Source organism: Stegostoma tigrinum, chromosome 6 (assembly GCF_030684315.1).
Source record: "Stegostoma tigrinum isolate sSteTig4 chromosome 6, sSteTig4.hap1, whole genome shotgun sequence".
In the NCBI taxonomy this organism is placed as follows: domain Eukaryota; kingdom Metazoa; phylum Chordata; class Chondrichthyes; order Orectolobiformes; family Stegostomatidae; genus Stegostoma; species Stegostoma tigrinum.
In genome coordinates this window covers 15376688-15389361 of record NC_081359.1, presented here as the reverse complement: position 1 = coordinate 15389361, position 12674 = coordinate 15376688, and the positions used below count along the sequence as shown (strand labels likewise).

The 12674-nt window shown below is 40.9% G+C and overlaps 1 protein-coding gene across 2 annotated transcripts in view; it reads left to right on the top strand.

Moving 5' to 3' along the window:
• LOC125453145 (B- and T-lymphocyte attenuator-like) overlaps positions 1–10014 on the top strand; it is a 93700-nt gene extending 83686 nt beyond the window's left edge. For both annotated transcript variants that reach the window (XM_048532318.2, XM_048532317.2), the window contains 4 exons: positions 553–588; positions 4349–4492; positions 4606–4658; positions 9243–10014. In XM_048532318.2, coding sequence (XP_048388275.2) covers positions 553–588; positions 4349–4492; positions 4606–4658; positions 9243–9512 — 503 coding nt within the window. In that variant the 3' untranslated portion in view covers positions 9513–10014. The remainder of the gene's footprint in view (positions 1–552; positions 589–4348; positions 4493–4605; positions 4659–9242) is intronic.
• Positions 10015–12674: the final 2660 nt, after the last annotated feature.

Sequence of the window (12674 nt, the reverse complement as noted above, 5' to 3'; positions counted from 1 at the left end):
AGGTCTAAGAGTTTCCACACTGCTGTTAGGGAGCAATTTCTAGACTTTTGACCCAGTGACTGTGAAGGACGCCAGGATGGTTTGTTGTTTGGAGAGGAACTCAGATTTGGTGGCATTCCCATGTGTCTGCTGTCCTTATCCTTTTTGGTGATAGAGATGGCAGCTTTTGAAGGTACGGTCTGAGGAGCCTTGTTAAGTTTCTGTAATGTATCTTGTAGATAGTGCACATTGCAGCTACTGAGCATGAGTGGCTGAGACACAGAAAGTTTCAAAGTGCTGGATGGGTACTAACGGTATTTTAAAGTAAATTCAGGATCCACTTATAATTTACTGGTATCTTTCTTAATTCCTGTTCAACTCTTGATTAAATCCAGATAAAGGTGGGCTGGATAAAGGTAACTTTTGGCAACTTGCCTGGCAGGTTTTATGCTGAGGAGCTATGATAAGACTGACACAGGCCTGTGTAGAGTTATAAATGATAAATGAAATAGGTGTTATATTTCACATTTTAAGATACTTGTTTTAAAACTACATTTCCTTGTCTCTCTCCAGAACCAAAAAAGCAAAATGACAGGAACAACTTCAATGGTGAGTCCTAAGCTAAATGTTTTAGTGGCAACATTGGAAGATGAGTTTTATGCTTTTGCTTTCTCCTCTGTGTTAATCTGACAAAACCACAGTGTGTTTGTATTTGAAGCAAATGAATTGTTTACTTATTAGGAGCATCTTTTGGCTATTCAGTATTTACTCCGAAGAATATGGGTCCTCATGAAATTGTCATGAAATGAATCAGGTACAATGGCTTGAATCTTCTGACAAAGGAGTGCTCAATGAATGGCAGAACACAAGGAAACTCAACGGAACAAAGGGATCTTGGGATGCTTGTACGCAAGTCCCTGAATGTAACAGGACAGGTTAATGGGGTGGTTAGGTCCACAGGACACGTGCCTTTATCAATTGTGGCATTGATTATAAGAGTAAGGAGGTCATGTTGGAGCTTGGATTAGGCCACACCCAGAGTCCTGTGTATAGTTCTCGTCACTGCACTATAGGAAGGATGTGATTGTACTGGAGTGGTGCAAATGAGATTCACTAGGATGTTTTCTGGGATGGAGCACTTCAGCGATGAAGAGAGACTGGATAAACCCAGGTTATTTTCTTTAGAGTATAGGAGGTCAAAGTGGGGCAGACTTAATAGCTGTGTATAAGATTTCATGGGGTACAGACAGGGAGGATAGAAAGTAGCTGCTCCCCTTAGTTGAAGGGTCAAAAAGGAAGGGGCATAATTTTAAAGTGAAAATCAAGAGGTTGGAGGGGATTTGAGGGGAAATGTTTTCATCCCAGGGGTGGTGAGAATCTGGCATGGACTGCCTAGGAACATAGCCAAGCTGGGGAACCTCAGAACTTTTGTAAAGTACTTCGACGAGCACTTGAAATGTCATAGCATTCAAGTCTATGAGCCTAGTGTGGGAAAGTGAAACTGGTGCAGGCAGGTCAGCACAGACTCGACGGGTCAAAAGGCCTCTTCACTGCTGCATGACTCTGTCTCTAAGTGGCGAACACTGTCAGATTGCATTAGCTCCTGCTTCTTTACACAAAAGTGGAGCTCTACCACACTTCTGGCTTGGTTTCTGATTCTGACCTCTTCAGAAATGCTGAGCACACGTTAAATCAAAGTCCTTCTTTTTGGTGTAGGATCATTGCTGAAGGACGAGCCATGCTCCTTGCTCACAGCACTCACTTTCATTTTCTGATCGGTCTTCATTCGCTCGACACTGAAATACTTGAACAGCTTTTCACTGTGTCAGTGAATGAATATGGGTGGGCTAAGCAAGAGAGGAATAGGGGCGTGAGATAACCAGGGTAGAGTAGGGAGGCAGGCAGGTAGAACAGAAAGGTGTTAGAATGGCAAATCGAGGAGGGTGGCAAGCAGAATGATGGAGATTGTTAGCTGAGCGAGTTGGCAAGATGGTTGAGATTGCGAAGGGGTTGTCAAATTTGGTTATGGCCAGGTTGGATCAGGCAGGGGGGGTTGGCATTGGATGGTCAATGGATGAAGTCTGGATGGATGCAGGGCATCAGTTGAATAGTTACCCAGGAGTTGGATATGGTCCTAATCTAATATTTCCTGTTAATTACTAAGGTTAATAACTCTGAGCTGTCCTTTACTTGGTGACTCTCAGAGCTTCCTTGGCAATTCCCAAGAAGGTGCTGTGTCAGAGCTCCTGGGTTGTCCTGACACACATTTCTGGTCATACAGCGAGTCTCCACTAGCCTAAAGACCTAACAATTTCAGCCATTGATACTTATTTCAATCAACATTGTCATCCACATTAGACACGATCTCCATTGTTATTGGCTTGTTGTTCTGTTGCTTAGCAACCTGAGGACACAGTACCAGAAACAGCAGAAATTCTCTTTACTGTAAAGGGAGCTGGTACACAAAGGGATGAAAGTTGTGCTACGGTTTAAACAAAGCTTTGATTGGATCCCAATCTGGTGTAAATATGCATTGTTCTGAAATTGACATCTAGGAGAGAGCACCAGAAGGGGTTCAACATGGATTGACCAGAATGATATTGAGGCGAAAAGATTTCATCGACCAGGATTGTATTCCCTTGAATATAGAAACTTCAGGGTCATCAATCTGAGTAGTTTGGGATGATTAAATGATTCAGTGTGTAGAGACAGGGAAATTATTTCCCCGGATTTGGGGGGAGGTGTCCAGAGCAGGGGCAAGTCCTTAAAATTAGAACCAGGTCATTCAAACATTTCAGAACAATTTGGGAGCTCCTTCCCTCATACACCCTCAAATCAAAAGCTGCTGTGTTCATCAATTTGGAATTTTCAAGCCTGAGGCTGAGAGTTTGTTGGGATAGGGCATTAAGGGTTACAGTAACAAGGGAGGTAGAGTTAGATCTGATATGATCCAATTGAATGGTGGAGTGTGTTGAAAGAGCCAAATGGCTTTCTCCAGTTCCCATCCCTGAACTCCTTTAGAATTTACCAAAGGCTGGCGTGGAGAACGTTATGTGTGTTTTAAGGGTGATGGATCTAAGCAGCTTCAACAGGCTTTGATCCTAGCTTTAGCAGAAGAAGATTTGTTGCCCCTTTGCGGGTAAACATCGTCATCATTCCACACCCTGACATCCTGCTCTAAGCGAACCTCAGACCAGATCCTCTCCTCTCCAGCCATTGCTGATTAGTTTGTAAAATAACACTAAAACAGGAAGGAGATAGCAAGCACTGCCGATGCTGGAGTCAGAGATAGCACAGTGTGGAGCTGGAGGAACACAGCAGCCAGGCAACATCAGAGGAGCAGAAAAGCTGACGTTTCGGATCGGGACCCTTCTTCAGAAAAAATGCAGGAAAGCTGATGTTTTGGGTCAGGACCCTTCTTCAGAGTCTTTTTCTGAAGGTGAGTCCCAATCTGAAATGTCAGTTTTCCTGCTCTTCTGATGCTCCCTGGCCTGCTGTGTTCCTCCAGCTCCAGACTGTGTTATAACCAAAACAGGAAAGCTCTGAGAAACATTCACCACTGTCATACCTTCTATCCTATGATTCAGTTTAAGCAGTGAATTTGTATGGACTCTGCTTATGGAATGGAGTCACACTTTACAGAAGCATTGATCACAGAGAATCAAGTCAACAGCTCACTTCACAATTCTCCTGATTCCTTGCCATTATAGTCAATAGGTTGCTAATTGATCACTAATTGGGCAAACAGAACTCTAATTACTGATTCCAGCTTCTGATGCACTAAGAACCACATCAAGGCTGATAAATTGTACAGCAGCACAGGATCCACTATCTATTCACACATTGCACCTCATCTCAATTCTGCAGTTTCTATTCTACAGTTGCTCAATTCCTCTCTTTTTCAATGGCATCAGCAATATCCTGGAATCATACAGAATCATCGAATGCCTACAGCGTGGAAACAGGCTCTTCGGCCCAACAACTCCACACCCTGAGCCATTGCCCATATCCCAGTGGCCAATCTCAGCTGGGCATAAAACATCCAAAACTGTCATTACAAAAAACAGGTTCTGCTTGATATCCTGGATGAACACTTATCTAAACACCGATAATTTGGGTCATTAACACATTGCTGTTTGTGGGATCTTCTGCTGCCACAGTTCCTACGTTACAATGGCACTTCAAAAGCAGTCAATTGGCTGCAAAGCTCGTTGGGATCTGTGGCCATGAACGGTGCTATATAAATGCAAGACATTCTTTCTTGGTGATCACGTTTTAAAATATGACTGGGAGTGGGGCTTGCAAAATATTTCTGCTCAGCTCACATGTGGTCTGCAAGTTATAAATTGTCTACGTTTTGTGTTTACAGTGACTGCCACAAACTCTACAATGACGAAACAAAATCCTCTTGGTACCCCGCTTTGGATCTTTTACAGTATTATTGTCATGGGAACTTTGGGCACAGTCCTCTTTATTATTATGATCACATATTTCTGCCTCAGAAACTTGACTGGTGAGAATGCAAGTGCAGTCAATATCACTGTCATTTCCATTCAATAGCAATTTCATTTTCAAACATGCTTCCCCTGGCATTAATGCATAATTGGCCTTCTATCATTTTTCTAGAATCTCAAGAGACAAAAGAGCTCACTGACAAGTGTGAAAGAAGTGAATGTAATGTAAGTCTGGATTTTTTTCATTATTTCAGTTACTTCAGGGAGATAAATTTAGAGCTGAAAACCAAAGTGGGGCTGCTCTCATTTAAAGAGCTATGCATTTACTTTCACTCTCCTGCTGTTTCCTCACATCCCCAAACTCTCAGAAATCTCTATGTTCCTCCAATTGTGCCTGATCTTAACCAGCTGATGCCTAAACTGTGAGTTATAAATGTTTGGAATTAATCTTCTAAAAGTCTGAGAGAAATCATAAGGGCAGAATTTTGACTGCAGCTGATTGTGACAAATAGGCTTTTGCTCATGAAGATGTCTCGATACAATTTCCTGCTTTAAGATCTCAGCCCCAACTGCAGTCATCTGCCGATGAAATACACATCAAAATCTCTTAACGCATCCAGGGTAAACTGTTATAATGTTGTCTTGTTTGCCTCTAACATCAGGCCTCCCCCTTTGGCTCTTCCTCCGACTTCCAGTTCCTTCAGCTCATTGAAGACTTTGTTGCTTGTGTCCTTGCAGCCAATCCCGTTCAACCAGCATCCCCTGTGCTCACTGACTGGCTCCTCACCAAGCAGCACCTTGATGTTCAAATTCTCAGCCCTCAGATTCCTGTAAGGCTTTCCCCTCCCTAATTGCTCTCATCTCTAGAGGCACCACAGCTCTCTGAGGAGTGGTGCTCCTCCCGGAAAGATTGAACAGGCTCAGTGGCAGGGTGGGGGTTGGGCGGAGAGTATTCTCATTAGAAGACAGGAGGTGCTGGACTGCTTGAGGACTTTAAGGTTACGGAAGGTTTCAAAATGACCAATCTAGAGACGCTTCCACTAGTGGTTGAGAACAAAGCTAAGCAGCAGTCAAAATAAAGTAGTCAATTTAAGAATCCAAAAAGAAAATTAGAATCATGGAATCCCTACAGTGTAGAAAGAGGCCATTTGGCCCATCAAATCTGTACTGACCTCCTGAAGAGCATCCCAGCTCCCTGTAATGCCACATGGGACTTTTACCCATGGCTGACCAGCACATTCCTGGACACAGTGTGCAATTTAGCATGGCCAATACCCCTAACCTGCAGATCTTTGGACTGTGGGAGGAAACCGGATCACCAGGAGGAAACCCTCACAGACACAGTGAGAATGTCCAAACCCCACACAGCCGGTCACCCAAGGCTGGAATTGAACCTAGCTACTTGGTGCTGTGAGACAGCAGTGCCAACAGCTGTGCCATCTGATTGAAGAGCCTTTTTTTATCCTAAAGAGCAATAAGAGTGTGGAATTCATTACCATAGGAAGTGATTGAAGTGAACAGCATGGATTTATTTGAGGGGAGCTGTATAAATACATGAGAGACGTGGAGATGGAGGGCCATGCTGCTAGTCTCAGATGAGGAAGGATGGGAATTGAATTGTCGGTCTGAAGTTGTATTTTCAAACTTCATGTAAAAGAAAAGTAAAGGAATCAACCAGTTTAAAAAATAGTTCTTCTCGTTTGAACAGTTTTAAATTTGTTTTGATCTTATTAAACTTGATCATAAGTGACTCTTAAATATGAGGAAGAACTAACTATCCATGCATCATTTATTTCTCAGTGTGTGGAGTTCCCATCTAATGGAATTGTTAGATCCTAGAACAAATCATCCAAATTTACATTACAAGTCAGCAAATGTTTTAGCAAAAGTAAAAACAGTCTGAGATCCCAAACACTCACCAAGAGAATGCAGTCACAAGGTTCCACGGTTTTGAACAAACAACAATAAACTTCACTACACAAAGTTAGACCTGTCATAAAACCTACAATGTATACAAGTTGTGCTCTAACATCCAGAATTAACCTGAGGTAAATATGCACGACAGACACACTGCGGTCAAACACAGTATAGAGACTGTTAAATTGTAAATGTGGAAAAGCCATAACCCACAGATTTCTCAGCAATTCCCCGGATGTTAGTGGCTCATCAATTCTCATTATATACTTTACAAAAGATTCAATATTCTTCTCTTTCAAGTCCCTCGCTGCAGTATTCCCACAAAAGTCACAGTATCAGGAACTGCCTCAATGACAATTCATGTTCTGATTAACCCCTGCCTTTTCTGGAACTAAGTTCACTTGGATTATTGGAAACCACATTTTAGCACTTACTCACAGGTACAACTTTACACAAACAGAGAGCTACACAAACCCAAAGCTGATCTTGAACTTTTTAATTGGTATCAGCGATCCCTAATTTGGCTCAATTGTATCACGCAGTTACTGCTGGTGGGCTTTCAAATGCACTCTCTGCTGTACTCACTATGAGTGGCAAACTGAGCCCCACAGTTCTGAGGATTTTCCAGACCCATCATGATTTTAACACTTATCTCCTTACCAATTCTTAGAATTTCTGCTGGAGTTCTAACAGCAGATGTATCTTTGACTTTGAGGTTGATTTCCCAACCAACATGTTCCAACCATTCTTTCAGCAGCCCAGCTAAACAATTCTTCCTGTCAGTGTCCTTCATCAACCACCTGTAAGTTTTTGAATGGTTGTAAGTGTCCCTTGGAATATTTCAAAAGCTTATTGAAAATTCACAACAAACCCAAAGTCGGTATTGATTTGCACCACGCATTATATAGAACAAAGTATTGTGTTTCCAAAATAAAATAAGGAACAAGTCAATGTGAGAATATTAAAGGTTTAGAAGACTGCTAAAGAATGTTATCCTAAACCAGAATGCAGATCAGAGTGCTCCCAAGTTAAATCCTTGTTCGTTATTGCATGACTATATTGTGAAGACTTATATTTTGAACAAATAATAATTATTAAATTTACTTCCAGTTACATCGCTGTAGATCTGAGTCAGACAATTGAGGGAGATTCAGCGCAATGCATCTATCAGGTGTTTGATCATAGTGGTTAGCCACTTAGATATTTTATTTAGCTATATTCGTATGTTTAGTTGTTTTGGTTACACTGTTGTTGAGACAGCTGCAAGCAAATCAGACCGATTCATACAGCAGCTACGAAGGAGTGGAGAAATATGGCTCACTTTTTCACGAATGGAAGTTATGGAGTGACCTAATAGAAGGTTTGCTGACAATGAAGAGTTCTGATAGATAAATTATACCATTTCTACAGATGATACAAGAAGGCTCATATTGACCACAATCATGCTGATAATGGAGAGGATCTTTTCATTGAATCCCTACAGTGCAGATAGAGGCCAGTCAGCCCATTGAATCTGCACCGACTGTCCAAAAAGCAGCCCACCCTGCAATCCTGTGTTTACCATGGCTAATCCACTAGCCTGCACATCCCCAGATATGATAGTGCCATTTAGTATTGGCCAATCCACTGTAACCTGTACATGTTTGGACTGTGAGAGGAAACTGCAACATCCAGCAGAAACGAAGAGAACACGCAAACTCCACACAAGCAGCCACCCAAGGCTGGAATTGAACCTGGGACCCTCCTGGTGTGAGGCAGCAGTGCCCAACACTGTGCCACCATGCCATCCAATTTGCTTTCTATGTGGGGCACACAGAAATCTCAGCTACAAAACACAGCTGAAACAGACTTCAAAGCGAAGTCTTTAAATGTATGAGTAGTGAGAAGAGAGTGGTATTTGATGAAGTGGAATATAAAAGGGCGTGAGTGAAGGATGCAAGGATTTTTAGGCCTCCCTGTTAGCTGATAAGATTCAGCCATGTTTCTGTGCATCTGGAGTCATCTTGGAACAGACTAGATAAGAATAATATAAAAGGCACAACTACATTGTGAACACTTATATTTTAAAAAAATAATAATTATGAAACTTGCTCCCAGTTACAATGCTATAAATCTGAGGCAAAGAATTGGGCTTGTACAACAATTAATATAACCAACACGAGGCTAATTTTTTTTTAATCCCAGGTTGAATTCAAATTTAACCTTCTGCCACAGTGGGATTTGAGCACATGGCCCTAGAACATTTACCTGGGGCTCTGGGTTACAAAGCCAATAATGTTATGACAACACCAGCATCTCCCCTGGGAGAAGTAGGTGGGAATGGCCTGAAATGTTAAAGGGTTGGGGGAGTGAGCAGGAGAATTGGGTTAGATTTGTACGTAATGTTTGCTGTGGGATCACTGTCACCATTAGGAGTTGTAGATTCATGTCCCACTTGTGGGATCTTGCTTTGAAAATATTAGCCAAAAGGTTGCAAGGGGTCAACTGTAAATTCCAAAGTTGAGGTTGATAGATCTTTGTTAGATAAGGTGATCAAGGGTTACACAGTCATTGTTGGTAGATTGAGTTAAAATGCAGACCACCCAAAGATCTAATTGAATGATAGAACAAGATTGAGAGGTTGAATGGCCTTCACCACTCCTAATTCATGAGAGAAAGAAAGCTGGTTTCTAATTGAAAAATTCCCCAAATTTTCTGAAATATTTGGGGTTGATGTTTTACCTTTGGCTATGAGTACATAGGTGTCAGTACTGAAAATTAATACAGCAAGTTTTAATACTTTGTTTGTATAAAAGCAAGTATTTATTAATCAAAGTTGACAGTTTTCATTACATATTCTGTTCCATTATACTGCTGTAAAAACTCATTTCTTCTTTTTCTTCCCACTTTAAGGCTATGACTGAAGCTAATGGCAAATGTACAATCTATGAAAATGGAAATGAATGCTCTGAAGGCATTGGCTCTGCAGTTCCAAACTCCTTAATTGTTGATAATTCTAATTCTCCTGAAAATCACAGAAATGATGCTGGCTGCTCCAACACTGCTTCAAACTATACAATTATTTATGCTTCATTGAACACGTCCATGTTATGCAGAAAGTCATCTATCACCTCCCCTAATGAAGAAGATACAGAATATGCTGCCATAAATATTAAAAATTAAACAATGCTTCTTTATTGCAAGAAGGACACACCAAAGATGAAGGACAGTCTTTTTCTCCTACTGTTTTAAGACTTACGCTGGGTCTGAGCGTCCTAACTATCTTTACAGGTGCTTCACTCCATATACTATCTTTGAAATAATTTGACTAATGCTGAGATGTTCAGGATTTGTAAAGGATGGTGCCCCTTTAAAATTCACTTAATGAGCCTATTGTCAGTGAGCAGCAGCTATCATGAAGAGTGCAGATGTCACCTTAGTCTCATTCCAACTAACTCTACCACTGAGCCAGAGAAGGACATTTTACTGCACTGGTTTCAGATACTTGGCACAACAGACTAACTTTCAAAGCACAGAACACTGCTTTCAAAGGAACAAAGGCTTGTGTCAAGGGACTATTTGTATATTTTAAGTTTTTATAACTAAATTAGGCAATAAATGGGACTTAACATGTGATTTTGAATTATTTGTAAATGTTTGTCACATGAAGAATGATTTACAGATACCTGTGCTAAATTTGGATTTCTTACATAATACTTATTTAACAAATGTGTATTTTTACTGATTAATATTAAATGCGTAAGTATTGAAAGAATTTACATTGTGTTAATTAGAATGAACTAAATGTTAAAATGAGGTTCAATCTGCCCTCTCAGGTTAATATAAAGGGTTGCATTGCCACACTTTGATAAAGTCAGAAGTCTCACGATGCCAGCTTATAGTCCAACAAGTTTATTTGAATTCACAAGCTTTCGGAGTGCTGGTCCTTCATTAGGTAAAGTCACCTGATGAAGGAGCAATGCTCCAAAAGCTTGTGATTTCAAATAAACCTGTTGGACTATAACCTAGCATCATGTGACTTCTGACTTTACCCACCCCAGTTCAACAGTGGCACCCCACAGTTTGACACAAACCGTGGGGTTCAGGAGAAGAAGTTCTCCTTGTCCTTGACAATATTTACTCCTTATCAATATCACTGAGTAAAATATTATCTGGTCATTGTTGCATTGATGCCTGTGAGATCTTGCTGCGTGCAAGTTTTCTGTAACATTTCCGGCTTTACACCAGCAACAGCCAAAGATAGTGTCTCAATGCCTGTACCTCACTTTAAGTCATCCTTAGATTGTGGAAGATGCTATTGAAAGACAAGTTCTCTCTTTCTGTTAACTTTTCACTATCTCCCCACCAACAAAAGAAAATCAACAATAGTACCTAGCAAATTCCTCTCTGAACACTCTATGTGATGAATGCAGGAAATTATATTGATCGTATATGTATTGCCAAGAATTTTGCATCCATTCCTTTTCCTAATCAGAATAATTCTTTACGGCTACAAATTATTCCTCCCCAGCAACTCATGGAAATCTGGGGCTGATTTTTCATGGTGTGATTTTTGTTTTGGCACTTCTCCACTCTATATTCTGGAAAGACAGCAAGAGGTGGTTTCCTCAGGGTAATTCCATTGATGGCATTTCAGATAGATCAGTTTTCATGTTCCACATTCCACCTGAGATGCAGCAAATCAGTTACTCAAATCTCGATACAAGTATGTGTGCCAATATTCACAATGGATGGTAGTGGCATCACATATGCCCTGAATGGAGGATGAAGATTTCCTGCATTACATGAAGCACTTTAGCCAGAACAAAATGCATTTTTGTGTACTTCCAATTAAAACTTAAGTTGGGCTTAACTTCAAAAAGAGCAACTTCCTGACAAGATTGCATTTTACATGGAGCCTGTGGGCAGAGCAGTGACCTTGAAGATGTTGCCTGAAAGGGTGGTGGATATAAATTCGATAGTAACTTTCAACAGAGAACTGGATAGATACTTGGGAAGGAAGACGTTCACAGAACCATGGTGAAAGATCAGGGCTGTGGGGCTAATAGGATCACTCTTTCAAAGCGACAGCACAGGGAATGGTGGGCTGAATAGCATTTTTGTTGTGCTATATGATTTTGCGCAGTTAAGGTGTTGATCAGCCATGAAACTATAGATGGAACAGGCTCAAGAGATTAAATGGTCTTGTCCTGACCCTGTTGGTGCCTTAGTGCCTGGTTATTTCGTGTTGCCTTTCTCTTCATATCGCACTAAGATACAGATTTCACTTAACAGCTTCATGGATTAGACAAATGCAAAGTAAACTTTTAAATGACTCTCATATTTCTCCACATAGGTCAGCGTGCCCGGTCTTAACATCCTTGAGTATAAAGTGGAAACGTTACATACAATAGCTTCAGAAATGCCTTTTGGTGACTGTTCCTGCAGTCACAAATCACAGTTTATCTGCCAGTGATAATGCTTGAGGGTAAACTGTTCAGATGGGAACAGGAAGCAGAAGCATTAATCAGGATGATTTCCTTTATGGAAAGCAATACACTTTAGTTTGAAAACCTACTCCAAACAGGTGCTACTTGCAGATTCCAAACCTTCCCCAGGTGACTCACAATTAGGTTGTGTGAATAAATTATTACTGCATTTGCACGATGAATGAATGTGCCTCTGAGTCCTGAGTTCAATCCCATAATTGAACACACAATCCAGACAGACACTCCCACTGCAATTTTAAAGGAGTGCTGCACCGTTAGAGATGTTGTCTTTCAGATGAGATCTTAACCTGTCACCCCAGCTGCCTTCGCAGTTCATTGTAAACCTTCCCTTGACACTATTTCAAAGAAGAGCAGAAGGTTTCTCACTGTTGTCATGTTTTTATGCATCAATCACATCACTGAAACAGATTATCTGAATGTTATCTGATTGCTGGTTGTCATATGCAGCTTTGACCAAATTGGCTGCTCAGTTTCCTGCATTACAACAGCACGGACTAAGATTGGTTTAAATTACATGCCCTAAGGTTGCTAAAGGGTGAAATAAGCTCAAGTTCCTTCCTCTTTTCAATCATGTGAACATTGACGTGATGTATTGAGACTATTGTGCTACACCACAGTAAAACAAACACCCCTTTTTGCTCTTCACATGTCTTTTCAGCAAGAATCAAAATGGTGCAATTTTCCCTTTCCAACACTAGAGTACTACAGCTAGCTGGGAAGTCCTATGACACCTCACTACAGTCTAGGAAAAAAACATGGAATCTTCGTGCAATGTCTCAATAGGTTAACTTTGTTAAACTCTCAGGGAAACCCTGCCTTGTCCTCACAGAGAAGA